This window comes from Amblyomma mixtum, chromosome 4 (assembly GCF_055824585.1).
Source record: "Amblyomma mixtum isolate Tamu chromosome 4, ASM5582458v1, whole genome shotgun sequence".
Lineage (NCBI taxonomy): Eukaryota > Metazoa > Arthropoda > Arachnida > Ixodida > Ixodidae > Amblyomma > Amblyomma mixtum.
Genome location: NC_143015.1, coordinates 105,728,058 through 105,747,015, shown reverse-complemented (window position 1 = coordinate 105,747,015; position 18,958 = coordinate 105,728,058). Strand labels below are relative to the sequence as shown.

The 18,958-nt window shown below is 48.9% G+C and overlaps 1 protein-coding gene across 3 annotated transcripts in view; it reads left to right on the top strand.

The window, feature by feature from the left end:
- The window catches only part of zip (myosin heavy chain 10), a 92,880-nt gene that overhangs the window by 59,014 nt on the left and 14,908 nt on the right, over window positions 1–18,958 (top strand). For 2 of the 3 annotated variants that reach the window (XM_089587377.1, XM_089587375.1), the window contains 13 exons: window positions 434–648; window positions 1,692–2,180; window positions 3,188–3,302; window positions 4,573–4,754; window positions 5,677–5,798; window positions 7,437–7,506; window positions 8,333–8,493; window positions 9,173–9,281; window positions 10,110–10,241; window positions 11,214–11,434; window positions 13,398–13,668; window positions 16,171–16,677; window positions 17,362–17,673. In XM_089587377.1, coding sequence (XP_089443503.1) covers window positions 434–648; window positions 1,692–2,180; window positions 3,188–3,302; window positions 4,573–4,754; window positions 5,677–5,798; window positions 7,437–7,506; window positions 8,333–8,493; window positions 9,173–9,281; window positions 10,110–10,241; window positions 11,214–11,434; window positions 13,398–13,668; window positions 16,171–16,677; window positions 17,362–17,673 — 2,906 coding nt within the window. The remainder of the gene's footprint in view (window positions 1–433; window positions 649–1,691; window positions 2,181–3,187; window positions 3,303–4,572; window positions 4,755–5,676; window positions 5,799–7,436; window positions 7,507–8,332; window positions 8,494–9,172; window positions 9,282–10,109; window positions 10,242–11,213; window positions 11,435–13,397; window positions 13,669–16,170; window positions 16,678–17,361; window positions 17,674–18,958) is intronic. The other variant, XM_089587376.1, reaches the window with a different exon arrangement.

Here is an 18,958-nt window from a genome sequence, read left to right as displayed (position 1 = left end):
GCGAGATTTAATTGATCAAAAACTTGAATGTACTGGTCCAATGGCTGTGCTTTGGTGAATGATAACGAGCAATTGCAATTGGAATGGTAATTGTAATTGTTTAATTGCAACTAACTACTGTCTAATTACGACTAACTACTGTAATTACCACTAACTACTGTCTAATTACCACTAACTACTCCAGTACACCACTAACTACTGTCTAGTTACCACTAACTACTGCCTAGTTACCACTCGTTACTGCCTAGTTACCACTCGTTACTGCCTAGTTACCACTCGTTACTGCCTAGTCACCACTCGTTACTGCCTAATTACCACTCGTTACTGCCTAATTACCACTCGTTACTGCCTAATTACCACTCATTACTGTCCTGTTTCAAATCTGCTCCACCTTGGGGGAATTCCCCTGAACACGTCTGTGTTCCCCTGGCAGGCATCTTCCGGGTGGTGTCTGCGGTGCTGCTCTTTGGCAACATGGAGTTCCGGCAGGAGCGCAACTCGGACCAGGCCACCCTGCCAGACAACACGGTGGCCCAGAAGGTGAGCCACCTGCTGGGCCTCAACGTGACCGAGATGACCAAGGCCTTCCTGCGGCCCAGGCTCAAGGTGGGCCGGGACCACGTCACCAAGGCCCAGACCAAAGAGCAGGTCGGTTGTCTTTCACTCCCTGCACTTCTTTTCACTGTTGCAGAGTCGGTTAGCTCTTCCTGTGCATAGTGACACACGCAGGGACATACTATCTTTAATTGTTTTTTTTTTCTTGCCATATTATTCTGGGGAGTCTGTACTTGCCACACAGGGGTGACACACGACACTCTCGGTCATTTTATTTGTGTCAAAGTCAGGACAGCCAGTTCTGTGGTTTCTGAAGATACGACAACTTTGGAATGAGTAATTAGTTACGCTGAGGACAATGACTAGCACTGATTTTAGGCAAGTGTGATGGACTTGTCCATGGCCATTCTATCTTCACTTCACTGGAAACAATGCATTGGGTAGCTTGTAGTTTCAAACATCTTTTAAACATTTTTAAACATCTTGATGTTGACATGGAGTCTCTAGCTCATTTAAGACTGTGCACCTGCTTAGTCTTGAGGAATTGTCCAGTGTGTGAGTATACATGTCATGTAATCTTAATTTACATTCGAAAATCATTCTGATCGTTATTTCTAAACGAGTCTTCTAAAGAAATAAAGAGAATTTATTCAGAGCAAAAGTTATGTTTCACATTGGGGAAGTAATCTTTGATTTCATGTTGATGAGGCATTTGCTTTTATTTTTCAAGTACAAGTGCAAGCACTATAAAAACAAAATTAAAAAACTTGGAACAGTAATGCAAATGAGGGAGGAAAGAAAAAGGCATAATAAGGAACTATATTTTGCTACTAGAAACGAGTTTTTTGTGTATATGTTGAATGAAATCTTTCATGCAAGGTGCTGTCCTTAGGCATGGTTCTCTGGCTTTGTAGTGTATTTTCCTGCTGAGTGAAGTGCGCATTTGACTACAGTGAGTCCTTTAGTCAATGCAAGGTGCTGTCCTTAGGTGTGGTTCTCTGGCTTTGTAGTATTTTCGTACTGAGTGAAGTGTGCAACTGGCCAAAACATAATTGCAGCCAACACTTCATCAGGTATGGCACTTTGGTACCTCTGGTAGTCACTGTGTACCTCTGCCTCTTTCCGGTCTCTCGCAGGTTGAGTTTGCCGTTGAGGCCATTGCCAAGGCGTGCTACGAGCGCATGTTCCGCTGGCTCGTCAACCGCATCAACCGATCGCTGGACCGCACCAAGCGCCAGGGGGCCTCCTTCATCGGCATCCTCGACATCGCTGGCTTTGAGATCTTCGAGCTGAACTCCTTCGAGCAGCTCTGCATCAACTACACCAACGAGAAGCTGCAGCAGCTCTTCAACCACACCATGTTTGTGCTGGAGCAGGAAGAGTACCGGCGCGAGGGCATCGAGTGGAAGTTCATCGACTTTGGCCTCGACCTGCAGCCGACCATCGACCTCATCGAGAAGCCCATGGGCATCCTGGCCCTGCTCGACGAGGAGTGCATGTTCCCCAAGGCGACGGACAAGACCTTCACCGAAAAGCTGGTCACCTCGCACAACCAGCACCCCAAGTTCATCAAGTCGGACTTCCGGGGCACGGCCGACTTCAGCATCCTTCACTATGCGGGCAAGGTGAGCGGTACGAAGGGCGTTGCGCGGTACGAAGGGCGTTGCGCGGTACGAAGGGTGTTGCGCGGTACGAAGGGCGTTGCGCGCCCCAGAATTTCGAGCAGGGAAAAGCGATGCTGCAGAGTGTTTGATCCTTACGAGCCTTCTGCAGTCTGTGGAACAAGTGTGCGGCACCTTTTGGTTTGCTCCATTCAGTGAAAATTGGCTTCTGGTTATTTTCTACAAAATACAGCGTTGAGCAAAACACTGAAATCACGAACTTGCGGAACAAAATGATGTTGTATGGTGCTACCTTCTCAATGTGATCAGTTTTCTCCTTTACCGTGTGCACCACATGCCTCTAGTCACTTCTTATAGACTGAAATGTCCGAGGACTGTAAGGGGTCGCTTTGATGCATGCAACCTGCAGTCATTCACTCATTATATTCTTTTATTTCGTTACCTCTTTTTGCTTGTTGACAGTATAAATCGTAGGGAAACTTGACAGGTTTTGGCGCCTAACTTAAATGCTACAACCAAGATAGTTTGTCCACAGAGAAGACAGCTGGTAGCTCTGATCAGCATGCTAGGTGTTGTGAAGAGGGGAACGTTCCATACCTCGCACAGCCCCCTTTTTGCTCTAGTTTCCGATTGCTCATACAGTGTGTACTGGTGCAGTTCAAATGATTCGGTGGAGCCAGTGTGAAGGCGAGAAGTTAGAACCTCCGGGGATAGCTCTTGTTGCAAGCAGCGCCGCTTGCGGCAGTCTTTATTATTTTAGGTTTGCATGTACCTCTTCCTGTAGGATGGTTGAATGACATGCTGGCTCCTTTGGCTGCTGGCTCCTAAGTATAATTGAGACAGCTGCGAATCTCTTCTTGCTGTTGTACGAAGAGAAGGAATATGTTGTTCCTTTTTTCTCTGTGCACTACGCTGGATGCGATGCTGTGCCAAGGTGCATTTACTCTAGAGGGCCACGCTCCTTACTAAGCAGTGCAGTGTGAGACGATGTGTTGCTGCCTCCGTTTCAGGTGGACTACCTGGCCAACCAGTGGCTGATGAAGAACATGGACCCGCTCAACGAGAACGTGGTCTCGCTGCTGCAGAGCGCACAGGACCCCTTCATTGTGCAGATCTGGAAGGACGGTACGCTCTTTGCCCCTCGGGCGCCTGCTTGTGTTGGGGTGGGAGAATGAATGCTGGTGCCCTGGTGTCACAGCCGTCTTGTGTGTTGAGACTGCCTTTTGCATTGCAATCTTTGGCTGAGCAGCATGTCAGCTGTGCACGTGGAGTGCAAGACCAGGTTTGATTGTTTTCTCGCTGTTTGTTCAAGGTGCGCTGCAGTTTGTCACGCTTACCTCTAGACCAGTTTAGTGCCGACATTGCTAGGCTTTGTTCTCTTCAGAGTGTTGGGAATGTGCTTGTCATTAGCACCTTTGGCTTAGTGGCGCCCCTCCCTGATATAGTTAATTAATGGCTTTTCATATTAGTGAGCCATTTTGCAGTGAATATGCTTGTCATTAGCACCTTTGGCTTAGTGGCGCCCTGCCCTGATATAGTTAATGGCCTTTCATATTAGTGAGCCATTTTGCAGTGAATGTGCTTTTCATTAGCACCTTTGGCTTAGTGGCGCCCTGCCCTGATATAGTTAATGGCCTGTCATATTAGTGAGCCATTTTGCAGTTTGTGACCAACTTTTGCTGATACTGATGTAGCCAAATGTAGATCTAGATCTAGTTAGGCAGGGCATGCCTTGTAGTTTGCATTGTACTGCACGGTGCAAGACAAAAGCTCAATGTGGATACCAAAGAGCACTTTCTGCGCAGACCTGCTTTGCAGTGAGAGATTTGTGGTCATCTGCACTGCAGACAACAGTTTGTGTTCTGTCCTTTGGAGGAATTTATAAAGATCCAATCTCACCATCTTTACTTCGTCACTATCTTCTTCTAGCAGTCCTGCAGTGTAATCTCTGCCACAAATGTCTTAACTGAACAGATCAGCAAGCTTGAACTCGGAGGAACACCAACACTCTTTCAATAAAAGTTACTGCTCTGGAGTTTCTAGCGGAGTACAGTGCAGTTTGAGCTGTCGCAGTGGCAACCAATACAAAGATAGTTTGGTATTAACTTCGCTTGCCTGTTATTCCGCATTGGCACCTTCACTTTTTACCGAGTCTGTCTGTCGTTGCAGTCACCTGCGTAATGCGATGCGCCACACGTGCAACTCTCGCTGGTTTCGTCCCCGTCGCATTACCGTGTGTGACCATTTGCCTGCTCCTCTGTGCCATGACTGTGCGCGGTGCCCTCTAACCGTCCTTCTCTCCTCCCCCCTTCCCCCTCTCCCCCTCTGTCCGGCATGCCACCACCACCACCGCTGTGCCGCATGCCTCGTTGTGCGTGCGTTCGGGTGAGAGCAGCTGAAATCGTAGGCATGGGCACGGCCACCATGGGCGACACCCAGTTTGGGGCGCGCACCCGCAAGGGCATGTTCCGCACCGTCAGCCAGCTCTACAAGGACCAGCTGGCCCGGCTCATGGTGACCCTGCGCAACACCAACCCCAACTTTGTCCGCTGCATCATTCCCAACCACGAGAAGAAGGTGAGCAGCTGTGCGGAGTCTTCTTCGTCATTTCTTCTGGGTCCATTTCCTCACTCACTCATTCACTCTCACTCATTCACTTTCACTAATTCGATGTCAATAACTCTCACTCATTCACTCACTCACTATCACTCATTCACTCACTCACTATCACTCACTCAATCTCACTCATTCACTCTTTCACTCACTCACTATCACTCACTCATTCACTCTTTCACTCACTCTCACTCACTAACTCTCATTCACTCTCACTCGCTCTCTCACTCACTCACTCACTCACTCATTCACTCTCTCTAATTAACACACTTCTCATTCACTCTCACTCACTCACTCACTCACTTGGACTTGTTCATTCAGTCACTCTCGGCTGTGCATTTATTCATTTATTCTGCCAGCTTTACTGCTTGGCATCATGCTGGGTGTCGGATGAAAAGTTAGTCTGAACAAATTGCTGCATAGGATTTTTATGGCTCGTGTTGGAAGATAAACAAGGTAGTGAAATATGCATGGGAGGACGGTTAGCAGCAGCAGTAAAAGCTATAAATTTATTGCATCGATAATGCACGCCATGTTTAGCTAAGAAAGCCGATGCTCATGTCATGAACGTGCACTAGCATGCCTTGTTCCCGCCATATTCGGGATTCGCATAACGCTGCTGACAGCAGTGGTGCCACATGAAAGGATCTCTAGTTGCTCAAGCATTGTGCCTTCTGTTAATGTGTGTTACGAATGTTGTTGACACTCGCCTGTCATGCAGAAAGGATGAGATTTGCCAGTAATTTATAAACAGAGTTAAGCGTATGCATCATATAGATAAAGATGAGATCTTAAACAGAGGGGCTTGGGAGTAGGTGTAGGTTTTGTGGATGTTGTCAAAGAGCATCGGTTGTTGACTGCAAGATTTTGTTCCCATCCATTTCAGGCTGGCAAGATCGATGCCCCCCTGGTCCTCGATCAGCTCCGGTGCAATGGAGTGCTTGAGGGCATCCGAATCTGTCGTCAGGGCTTCCCGAACCGAATTCCTTTCCAGGAGTTCCGGCAAAGGTACAGTCGGCTGTTGTATAACTTTTCAGTATGGTCACCTTTAGCTGCTTATTTTAGCATCTTAGCCATATAACCCCCAGGACACAGTGTAGAAATGTGAATAAGTAGACTGTCGTCAATTCAAACATCATGCGACCAGAGATTTTTGCTTATCATAAGTGCACATTAATATGATACAAGACTGAATGTGATTTGCTTTAGCAATATCTATGTGTACAGAAAGCATTTTGGATCTATTTCTCTGTGGAAGTGTTGCTAAATGCTTTATTACTACATAAAAATTTGGGTGAAAGGCAGTGATATGTTTGTTTACTCAAGAGCACTTGGAGAAAGGTCTAAAGGTACCTATCATCCGAAGATCGAAAAGTCTAATGGCTACAAAAAAGAAACAAAAAACTTCCAGGAACAGTTGAGGCCCGCAGCAAATTTAATTGATGAAAAAATAGGCTGTGGTCATCAGGCAGTGGTGATTTTTTAAAAATTTTGTCATGGTGTACTGCATGCCCACCGTTGGGATTATCGAAGCAGAACTGCTCCAAAATAGGCCTTTTACAGCCTCCTTCACAGTTGCGATGCTCTAGCGGTGTCCATGTAAAGAGGCTTCATCTCAAAGCTAGCGGCTCTTAATGAGCACGCATTATTGACTCACAGAATCACGCGGACAGACGAGGGCGGAATGCACGTTAGTGCCTAATCGACGAGGTGCCTTTAAAAAAAAAAAAGACCAGTGATGTGCCAGTTAGCGTCTGAACTGGGGCGCAGCTCGGCTTAGCTCGCGGGCGCACGGCCTTGCAGCCACAATTGTTGTGGGCAGGTAGTGAAGCTCGGAAAACGAGACTATGCGGTGACGGGGCGACTCCGATCAACACGGCCCCCCTTTGGTCCGTGTCGGAGTTAACCGGTTGGAGGGGCCAGATTTTCAGTTCTCAGCACTGCTAACGTTACTGATCCGACCTCGGTCGCCACTCTTTCACACGCCAGGAGCTTTGGAGCCAGACAGAAAGCTTGAATTAACCGAATTTCAAAGTAATCACAGTATGAATTAAGCGGATTTAAAATGCATTGAAAATATAGCCAGCCAACCATAATTTTGAGCTGTTTGAATGAACCGAAAGTACAAATAATGAGAGTTAAAACAGGGTCTTAATGCTGCATTAGCAGATGAAGGAACAGTTTGGAATTTTGCTCTTGATTGAATGTAAGCACCTTCATATATTTGTGTGCAGTTTTATCATCCTTAGACATTGTGAAGTCATCCAAATCGGATAAATTGAATTATGCTCTAAGCAACTTGAATCTCCAAGCAATGCTCTAAGCAGTGCATTGCTTTATTGCTTGCTCTAAGCAATGAAGGAACCTTTAGGGACAAGATCCTGGAAGTTCATAACTTTTTCATTGCCTGAGCATTACAGGGTTAGTACCTCTTTAGGTGGTGAACATTGAACTTGCTTCTCAGCACTCCTTCGCAACACTAGGATAGTATGATGTGCCATTTCAGCGAATCAGATTGTGTAACATTTAAATTCAAAGATTTAACTGGCATCCTCTTATTTTTGCAATAAAATTGCTCATCTGCAAATTGAATTCAGTAGCGACTACATTCATGGGAGTCTCAGGATCCATGTGTTTTCGCTGCAGGTACGAACTGTTGACTCCCAACACCATTCCGAAGGGTTTCATGGACGGCAAGCTGGCTTGCGAAAAAATGGTGAGAGTTTTGTTATTGAATTTTAAAGTTCTTTATTTTTTTATAGGTGCATCGTGTTAGTGTGTTGCTGTCATGCATGCATGCTAGAACAGCTTCATTCCTGTGAGGGCATACAGAGGCAACTGGTGTCTGATGTGTGATGCGTAGTTATTCATTGTTGGACCCAATCTATGCCGTGAAATGTAGCGGGATTCAGTTTCTCCTAGTTGGGCATAAAGGTGATAAGTGAGCATGGTATTGTGGTTGTTTTCAAGTGTGAACTTGTGAATGCAGTGCTTAAGAGAAGGAACGCAAAGTGAGCTGTACTTCATTGCGAACGTCTCGCACCATATGAGTTGCAAGCTTTGTGGTGGCCAGGACATTGTGCACGGTCACTCACGTTGTACATCCCTGTCCTCATGTAATTTTACAATTCAAAGTAGTGTTTATCAAGGAAGGCGGTGTTGAACTTTGTGCTCTACGCCTTCTACAATACGAAAGGCCTTGGGCATTGTGTTAGAGTGTTAGATTTTGTGCTTTCAGAAGTGGTGTTCTTTGAACCGTTGCTCTTCAGTAGGAGTTATTTCATGCTACGTTTTTATGTGGGCAGCTATAAAACAAAACTTCCCCTTTAAAAAGTATGCTTAGGGTAGTTTCTTTAAGGAGGCATGGGCTAGCTGTTGCAAGCTGCTCTGATGACTAGCCCAGACGCTAGCCAAGACAGTAGCGAAGACACTAGCCCAGATGACTAGCCTGGACACTAGCCCAGACGACTAGCCCGGACACTAGCCCGGATGACTAGCCCGGACAAGTACCCTTTTGCTGACGACTCTGTTATTGCCCCCAGATCATAGCCCTGGACCTGGACCCCAACCTGTACCGGGTGGGGCAGAGCAAGATCTTCTTCCGTGCCGGAGTGCTGGCCCAGCTGGAGGAGGAGAGGGACATGAAGATCTCGGACCTCATCATCCAGTTCCAGGCCTACTGCCGGGGAAACCTGGCACGCCGGTAATCAGTTTTTATGCGTGTAGGGCTGCAACAAAGCATTCTTCCAGCAAGCAAACTGCGGCTTTAAAGTATTTGGGCCATGCTTTGTGATGTCTTCTTTGAGTCGCTTGCTGAGACAGTGAAGTTCTATTTTGAGGAATTTTTTTTTCCTTTTTCGGGGAATTTGAGGGGTAATATCTTGGTGAAAAGGGAATTATTAAGCAGTCTCGGGGAGTATGAAGAACTGAAATTTGTCTGTTTCCAAATTGACAGTTTTCAAGCCTTCTAATGGAAGAATGGTCTGCTATAAGGATTTCTGGTCTATCTCACTGAATTCTCGGTTACGGCACGGAACGTCTCTGTGCTGAGATGTCTTTTGCAATGTCAGGATTGCCATCTTGAGGTCTACATGCTTGACATGTAAACAGCCGCTCTGCATTTAGAGACTTAGGTTCCTGAAATGGATGTTAACCTGTAGCGTGACATACTGTGTGACCATTATTGATTTGCACTCTGGAAAAGTTTAAAGATCTAGGGTGTTGGTTGTGTTTATTGCGTGAAACCTGGTATAACAAGGGGAAACAATGCCAGACCCTGGTAACTGTGTGAACAGCATGATGCTCCTTCAGGCTAAGCCGTACCACTGGATCCTTGGCTGTGCGTGCCTAGCTCACTGCTCCTGGTTCTGCTCCCGTTGCAGCAACTACCAGAAGAGGATGCAGCAGCTGAATGCCATCCGCATCATCCAGAGGAACTGTGCGTCCTACCTGAAGCTTCGCAACTGGGCCTGGTGGCGGCTGTACACAAAGGCAAGCTGCGCTTTCTTCCCGACTCCGTCTACCTCTCCCTATCTCGTGTGCCCGCGGTGGTTGAATTTCTTTGGAGGAGGAATTCTAGAGGCCCGTGTACTGCGCGATGTCAGTGCACGTTAAAGAACCCCAGGTGGTCGACATTTCCAGAGCCCTTCACTACGGCGTCCCTCATAGCCTGAGTCGCTTTGGGATGGTAAACTCCAATAAACCAAACCAAACCTATCTCATGTGCAACCCCCGTCAGGCACTGACGAGGCATGCGCCATCAGTCTAGATATGAAACGTGTGGAAAGCAGGACATGACGGCCTAAAAGCCTGCTCAGTATTGAAGAGACCTTTGGCATTTCATTCATGTTTAACTGCTTGTTGAAAGAGATTAGTACCAGCGGTGTATAGCTGGTGTGATTAGGTACACTCTTTTGTGCTTTAACTGTGCTGGGTTGGGCCGCCGTAGTGGCTCAGTGGTTATGGCGCTCAGCTTCCGACCCGAAAGACGTGGGTTCGATCCCGGCAGCGGTGGTCGAATTTCCATGGAGGCGAAATTCTGGAGGCCCGTGTACTGTGCGATGTCAGTGTACATTGAAGAACCCCAGGTGGTCGAAATTTCCGGAGCCCTTCATAGCCGGAGTCACTTTGGGACGTTGAACTCCCCATGAACCTTAAACCTGTGCTGGATGGCGCCTTGTCTCAAGGATGCCCCAAATAGTATGCTTGTCTCATTTAGCACTTCCGATGTGGGAGTTCAAGGACCTCGGAATTATTTTTATGTACCTGTGGTCATGCCCCAGTCCAGGCCTGATGGTGTGCATTCTCCTCTGTGTGCAGGTGAAGCCCCTGCTGCAGGTGACCAAGCAGGAAGAGAAGCTCAACGCCAAGGAGGATGAGCTGAAGGCGATGCGCGACCGCATGGAGAAGATGCAGGGCGAACTGAAGGAGGCCGAGCGGTGCCTGCAGCAGGTGGGTGCACTCGTTTATTACTCTGCGCGGTTGAATGTCACCGCGTTTGTGTGCCTTCAAGAGACAAAACTAATGTTTGGAACTAGAAGAGCACCCTATCAATTGCTGTCGCATAGTTTCTAGTACTTGCTTTTCTTGAGTGGGACAACACTTGACTCTTGCAGTCTCGAGTCTTGCAGTGCGTGGTAAACTTTGAGGCTTAACCAGGATTGAGTTGAACGGTGGTGGCTGCTTGCTTTGCATGCGATTGAATGCAGTGTCTGGTGTTACCTTTATGTTGAAGAAGGTGTGCACGAAGGGTCATTTGTCAAACTGGCTCAACAATGCATGACCAGAAATGCTGGCCCAAAACACTTATTACAGTGGTCTAAAGGTAGATGAAAGGTTGTCATAACTCTGCTTCCTTTGTCAGCAGCTTCGTCCCTTAGTTTTACTTATCACGTTCAATGCAATGCGACAGCAGTTTTCGGAGCCCTAATCTGTGTTCGTTGTGACCCACCTGTGAGCCACCGGTGAAGTTAGCTTCTGAGAGCAGCAAACAGGTGGCTGTAGCGACCTTGCACGTGTGCTCTTTAAATTAATGAGTCGCTTCATTGCGTGACTAGGCATCCGTGGCTGTATAGCTTGTATGTGAGAATTGACCAACAAGTGACCCACAATGCAGTGAATGTGTTAACGAAGGCACTATATAATATACCTCTTGAATGATGGTGCTGCGGTGGCCAAACCACAAAGTTTGCTTTTATTTATTGAAGCTAAGGATTTCCCTTAACATGCAGTGAGAAATCTCCAGTGAAAGACAGTGTACGATTTTGATTCTTCGGTCCATCAAGGGCTGAGTGGGACACTCTCCTTGGGCATTTAGAATGGGTCAGTTGTTCTTTGCTGAGGCATTTGGGTTTTGTTCTGTTTTTTGGGTGGCTGACGTCTCTGCCTCTCTTTTTCTCTTTGGCGGTCCCCCTGTGATGCCAGGCCACAGACGAGAAGGTGACGCTCCAGGAGCAGCTCCAGGCGGAGACGGAGCTGTGTGCCGAGGCGGAGGAGATGAGGATGCGGCTGGCGACGCGCAAGCAGGAGCTGGAGGAAGTGCTGCACGACCTGGAAGGGCGCGTGGAAGAGGAAGAGGAGCGCTGCCAGGCACTGCTCCAGGACAAGAAGAAGCTCCAGGTCACCATCCAGGACCTCGAGGAACAGTTGAGTGGCCACTCACCCATCAATCTCTCTCTCGCTCTCCGGTCATGTGTCGCACCATCCCAGCGCATAAGCAGCACGCAGTTGGTACTTCGAGTGATTGCGTAAAATTCGGAAAGGGAAAAGACGAGGTTAACTTGCTAACATCTTAACTTGGGGTAGCGTTAGCGTCTGGACAGTTGCTTGCTCGATGCATTCGGGAGCTTTATCTTCAGACATATTTTGGCGTGCATCCAAAACATTTAAGAAGCGATTGCGTTTTTTATAAAGGGATTGGTGTTAGCACGTCCAGGTCAGCAGCACAACTTGAACTTGAAACATTGCTTGTTAATGGCTCTGCGTTATGCATGAGTAACTGTGTTGTAAAATGGAGAATTTGATGGGTTGGTTTGCATTTATGACAGGAATGTAGCAGCCGAAGAGGGTAGCAGATCTGGGGCCGAATCCACGAAAGAGTTCGCTTTGGAACGCGTTCGCTTTGCCGTGACGTCAGTTTGACGTTGACATCGGCGGGAGAACGGTGGGAGGAGCACTGCGAGAGGACAAGGGGGCAGGCAACAGCCAATCGGCTTTGTTGGGCGGTCCCATCTCGGTTGCTTGTATTTTTAAGGGGCCATATGCTAACTTCCTTGCGTTTTTAACCTCTAAGTGAATGCGTTTGGCTACAATACTGCAAATTTATTACTCAGAGCCTATAAAATAAGCATAGATTTTATTTGGAGACGATTTCAATGCTGCTTGATTGGTTTGTTTTCTTTTGCGTTCCCCAGAGGGCGCTCTCAATTGTGTTGTTTTATTTTGTGTTCGCGAGAGGGCGATAAGCATTTTGAACTTGCGCGGGAGACTTTTCACGTGTCAGCATTTGTCAGCTTGACATTTTCACTAGTCGTCATGTCAATGCACAAAGGTTGTCGCCTGGGCCCGCACGTCTCGATGCGCCAGCGTGAAGTGCTCGTTGAGTTCATGGAGTAACATACCTACATGGTGAAGCCTTCGTGTGAGCTCGACGCACCCGATGACGCCGGGGATCAGACCACGCTCCAAAAACTCTGCCTTGGCGCGGGACTTCTCCTTGGGAGTCGAAGGAAACGACACCCAGTTTTTCTCCGTGCCCCAGTTTTTCTCCGCTCCGTGCCTGAGCGACGGCCAAAATCGTCCGGCTCACAGATGACTGCGGGAGCCGTATATTTGCCTCGCTGCCGACTGCCGCCTGGAAGCCCCCGGTAGCTAAGAACCGTAGGGCGCAGAGTACTTTGCGCTCTGTTGTGAGCGCACTTTTCCTCGTTGGTCCAAGGTGGGGTTTGAGCTCTTCGCATAGCTGGCGTACAAGTAGCTTCGACAGCCTGAAGTGCCTTCGGAAAGCATCGTTAGGCATGTCGAAAGGATTGTCATGCATGCGCGACCGCATGGGGCCGCCGATCACATTCGCTGAGCACCGCGAACAACAGCGGGGCGGCGGGAGGTACCGCATGTCTCTCCTCGCGCCGAAGCGAACGCCACTTTCAGAGTTCCGCACACAGCGACCGAACGCGTTCTCTTTTACTTGATTGACATGTCTCGTGACGTAAACAAAATCCGTGTTCCCGCCTCCCTGAAGTGACGTCACCGCCAGCGGTGACGACACACGACCAAAGGTGGCAAGAGAGAAAGCGAACGCGTTCCAAAGCGAACTCTTTCGTGGATTCGGCCCCTGGTAGCCTATTCTACTGTTCATTTCATTAGTAATAATAATAGCTTGCATAATTGGTTTTTTAGTTATGTTTCGTTACATGCCATTATGATGTTTTTGCCTGTGCCATGCTAATGAGCTTTATGACAGGCCTGGGTGCATGAAATGAGTAGTTTCTCCGGATTAAGAAGTCTTAGTATACATAGTGTTTTGTAACCCTTGCTGCCCAAAGAAACTGTATTGCCAGTGTTCAGCTGGATTGGTGGAACGTTCTGAGATATCCCTCCTCTGTCCAGGCTGGAGGAAGAGGAAGGCGCCAGGCAGAAGCTGCAGATAGAGAAGTACACGCTGGAGGGGCGCCTCAAGAAGCTGGAGGAGGCGTACGCCGTCATGGAGGACAGCAGTGGCAAGGCGGCCAAGGAGAAGAAGGCCCTGGAGGAGCGGCAGGCTGAGCTGGCCCAGGCCCTGGCCGAGGAGGAGGAGAAGGCCAAGCACCTGGGCAAGCTCAAGGCCAAGCAGGAGGCCGCCATCGCCGACCTCGAGGAGCGGCTGCGCCGGGAGCAGCAGGTACGTGCACGTGCACCGAGGAGAGGGTGTTGATTGAACTGGTGGGAGGGAGACCAGTGCACGCTTGCCCGCTTGGATTAACTAGCCCGATTGGATTAACTAGCCTGTTTGGATTAACTAGCCCACTTGGATTAACTAGCCCGTTCGGATTAACTGTTGCAGCCATAGAGACCAGCATGCATAAGTGAGCCTTGAGAGCATTTGTGGGATGGGAGCTATAGCAAGAAGAACATAGTAGCAGTGGATGTTTGAACTCTGAGGGTTGGAAAGCACATGGACTGTGTTGTAGTTTGTAGGTGCTGTTGATATCATATGGCTGCAACAACATTGCTTGTTAGGGTAGGTTTAGATTTGCACAGTGTCTATTGCCCACTTGGATTAACCCTGTTTTGGATTAACTAGCCCGTTTGGATTAACTGTTGCAGCCAGAGAGACCGCTTGCATAAGTGAGCCTTGAGAGGATTTCTGGGATGGGAGCTATAGGAAAAAGAGCATAGCAGCAGTAGCTGTAGGCATTCTTGAGTATGGATGTTTGAACTCTGACTGTTAGGAAGCACATGGGCTGAGTTGTAGGTTGTAGGGGCTCCTGATGTTGCAGTAGAACTTTTTGACGGGTTGGTACATCGTCTTGAAAGAATGTCGTACGCCAAAAATAGGACGAAACAGGAAGGAAACATAGAATAGGAAAGAGGCGCAGGCTCCTGATGTTGTATGGCTGGAACAGCATTGCATGTTAGGGTAGGTTTAGATTTGTACAGTGCCTGGTGTTGTAACAACATTGAGTATGCTGACGTGCGATGCCGTGAGCAGGAAATGGGACCATGCATTTGTTGGAACTATCGTTTGAACCTGGCAGACTAGTCGGAAGTCTCGGGCTCCAATTCGCGTGGCATCTTTGGCACTCTTACCATCTGCTGTCTTGAACTGCATGTTGATGTTTAAGGTACACAAAGCTTTTGTAAAGGAACATTAAGATCTAGTGGAAAGTCAACTTGATGGCATGTGGCTGTTGCACCATTATTGGCAGTGCATTGAATGCCTTTGGCCTAGCTGTCACGGCTTGCATGGTGCGGTGAGTTAGACTGGTGGGTGCATGGTTTCAGCAACTTGGTAACGGCGCTGAAAGATGAGACGTGGAGACAATGGCTGCGCATTAGTTGCACTGGCTGTTACGTCGTCAAAGTGTAGATCAACTCGGAGCAGCTTAGAAGGACAATATAAAGCAGGGGGGAATGGCGGGCACTGGAGAAGACACATTTCTAGGCTCGTCGGTTGGCCGGCTTCTCAAGTCCACAGGATGGTTCACAGTGGGAGCACCAGGTACATGATGCTGGTTCGATATCTCTTCTGGTGGGATCTGCACTGAATAGGGCCTTCCTTCAGTTAAAAAAGTTACTGCCTTTTTTTTTGCTGCCTTGGAACCTATAGTGGCATAGCCCTGGTTGCCATAGTATCTTGTGTTGCTCTGTGGCTGTTTTTTCATCTGCTCGGCTTTGCTGCTAAGTTTGTGAGCCAGTACATCTGAGCATCTCTGCCGCATGCATGCATTTAGTATTGAACTAGCTGGAGGTAGGGAGGAATCTAGTGTTGGGCATCAGTGGAGATGCGTTATAGTAATCTCTTATATAGTAATCTTATTATAGTAATCTCCTTAGAAGGGGCTTTAAGCTGCCTGTATTTGAAGTTCTGGTTTTCATTTCTCTGAGGGATTCTTCGCTCCCCTTATGAGCTGCTATCATGCTGTAAGTTGCTCCAGCAGCTTCAGTGTTGAACTTGCAGTGAAACTAATGCTTGGCCAATCACTAATGTGGCGCAGATTTTAATTTTAATTTTTCAGTTGCACCCTCGAGCACCAGTTTTGTTGTTTGTGTCTAGTTTGTCCTTGTTCCTTTTTACATAACTAGCCTATGCACTAGACCTCACTATTAGGGTGATGCAATTGGTCATTAACATCTACTTGATACCAGCCATGTGGCTATGAGGGAAATCTGCTCAGCTTTCTTTTGTAATCAGTAATTCTTTCTTCGCTTCATCAAAAGCAGTTGCGAGAGTAATATTAAAGGTCCGGTCAGGTCAGGTCTGGTCAGGTCTCTTCGGGTCGGGTCTGGTCAGGTCTGGATTGGTCAGGTCTGGTCAGGCCAGGTCTGGTCAGGCCAGGTCTGGTCAGGCCAGGTCTGGTCAGGCCAGGTCTGGTCAGGCCAGGTCTGGTCAGGCCAGGTCTGGTCAGGCCACGTCTGGTCAGGCCAGGTCTGGTCAGGTCTGCTTTGGTCAGGCCAGGTCTGGTCAGGTCTGCTTTGGTCAGGTCTGCTTTGGAGAGGTCAGGTCTGGTTTGGTCGGGTCCGGTCTGGTCGGGTCAGGTCTGGTCTCTCTCTACAAATTCACACTAAGGTGAATTTGTATAAAGAATTTGTATGTATTACAGCTCCATCTTGGGGGACCTTTCCTAAGTAATGAGTAGAAGGAGGCGCATACTGATTTGTGTCCACTCTCTCGCGAATGCAGCTGCGCCAGGAGCTGGAGCGTGCCAAGCGGCGCCTGGAGACGGAGCTCAACGACACGCGGGAGCAGCTGGCCGAGAAGAAGGCCCAGGTGGAGGAGCTGCAGCAGCAGCTGCAGAAGCGGGACGAGGAGCTGGCCCAGGCCCTGCTGCGCTGCGACGACGAGGGGGCCGCCAAGGGCCAGGCCCAGAAGGCCTTCCGGGAGCTCGAGGCCCAGCTGGCCGAGCTGCAGGAGGACCTGGACGCCGAGAAGGTGGCCCGCGCCAAGTCCGAGAAGCTCAAGCGGGACCTCAACGAGGAGCTGGAGGCCCTGAAGAACGAGCTGCTGGACTCCCTGGACACGACGGCCGCCCAGCGGGAGCTGCAGAAGCAGCGTGAGCAGGAGGTGGTGGGCCTCAAGCGCTCCCTCGACGAGGAGGCCCAGAGCCACGAGCTGCAGGTGGCCGAGCTGCGCCAGAAGCACGCCCAGGCCCTGGAGGAGCTCAACGAGAACCTCGACAACCTCAAGAAGGTGCCCATTTCTTCTTTAACTTAGAGTGGTTTTATGCCGCATCATTCCTACAGTCTCCTGGAATGGAGCAAGGACTTGTGCATCATGGTGCAGATCATTTGGCTGCTCAAGCACTGATCTGCAAAATTTTGCTGTAGTAATGAACCATTCTTTAATGATGGTTCAACAGTGCCAACACACACAGACCAAGAAAGAGACAAGACACACACACCAGTGCTGTCTCTTTCTTGGTCTGTGTGTGTTTGCGCTGTTGAACCATCATTATGAATCTGCACCAACTAGCCCAATCTGCAGAACTATTCTTTGTTTTGTGATCAGTTTAAAAGTTTTAATGCTAATATAGTTCTGTTTCAACTATTTTTTGCCCCCTTATTTGCTCAAGCACCAATAACTGGCACTGGATTTTTACGTTAATTTCTTTCCTTTACCCTTCTTTCACTCTTTTCTTTTTTCTCTTCAGTGTTGTGCAAGAGGTTCGGTGCCAAGGCAGTTCAACCTCTTGTCATTGCGAGAGGTCCAACTTGCCTTGGCCGTCCAGAACGAAGACTGTTGACATAACATTTTGTGATCACGAAAAGGGACAGCTTTTATCTGCAGGGACGGGAAATGGTGCACGACAATGCGAATGCCGCTCCACGAGCCATGGCTGTGCTGACTGTGCCGTTTCTTCTCTCAAAACGACAGGCCAAGGCAACGCTGGAGAAGCAGAAGGGCAACCTGGAGGCTGAGAATGTGGACATGGCCAACGAGATCAAGGCCATCAGTGCCGCCCGCCAAGAATCGGACCGGCGTCGCAAGGGCCTCGAGTTCCAGCTGCAGGAGCTGTCGGTGAAGCTGGCCGACCTGGAGCGGGCGCGCAGTGACGCTGCCGAGCGCTGCCAGCGCCTGCAGGGCGACCTCGACCAGGCCAACGGGGCGCTCGAGGAGCTCGAGTCACGCGCCTCCCAGGCGGTCAAGAGCGCGCAGGCCTTTGAGACGCAGAACGCCGAGGTCCAGGTAGGTGTGCTCTCTACATTGGTGCGAAAGCACTTGTACGCTCACCAGCAACGCCAACCAAGAATCTTGTCCCCGTATGTGCGATCTTGTGCCGTCGCCTGGCAACCAGAGTTGCTACCCGAGCTTGCCTGAGTTAATCGGGCAAGCTCGGGTAATTTCGAAGAAGCGTCGCGCCAGCTGCGTGAAAGGAAGTTTGGGAAGATGAACATGGGTCGCACAATCCCTACGGGTGGCTGGGATAGAAACAGCCACCCACCAATGCAGTGGCGCATCGCTTAACTGCTGCGCCACTGCGCTGGTAAGTGGTATAAGGACTCGTCGTCATCTGTCAATGCTAACTAGAGAAAGACCAATTCTGCATATATGGGCATTAACCCACTAAAGATTTCATGTTACACCCTTAATGCGGAGCTTAAAAGTGCGTTCACACTTGCCCAATAATCCGGTGAGCGAAGCGGATTCAATCACCACAAAAACTAGGACCTGTTCTCATCTGTTGACACCCGGGTGAGGCGGAACCACCGTGCCGCTGCTGTTTCTCGCTTTTCCACACCATGTCGCTGCTGGTGACATACACAGATATAATGTGAAAAGAGCTTAAATTTACGCTGTCTACGCACCATAAGCATATACATGCTTAGGTACGTTAAATGCAAGCGCACTCCCACTTTTAGTCCAGTGTATGCAAGCACAGATGTAAAAATAAACTCAACATATAGTGGCGCCATCTGGTTGTCAGGACAGGAACCATTACTGTCAACAAACAGACTCTCCTCTTAAGCCTAGAAGGGACAGAATTGTCACTCTGAATAAAGAAATAAAGCAAACTTATCACTTACACGTTTTCTTAGAGGCGAGGTGAGATGAAGCAAAAGACCGGTGCCCCATTTATGGCCAGTGAATGCGCTGAAAAAGGCAGCAACAACGAGAATTCAGTCCAAAGCGAGAGGTCCGGCTTCGATGGGCAGCAACAACGAGAATTCAGTCCAAAGCGAGAGGTCCGGCTTCGATGGGCGTGGCCATGTTTGTCGCCGCGCGGTTGGTCTGGACTAATCGGCCTCACCGTGCCACTTTCCGCCTCGCTCGGTGTCAAAAGCGGCCGAATCCGCTTTGCTTGGTGGGTTTTTGGGCAAGTGTGAATGGGCCTTAAGTGCCCCCTCCAGTTGAAGAATGAGCATTTGCTTTTGCATGTCTACTCAACTTAACTACGTTATACCCCTACCAATTTTTTGTCTGTACTTCTTCCGGGACCTTTCTTCTCTCCCCCTGAAAAGGGAAAAAAAAT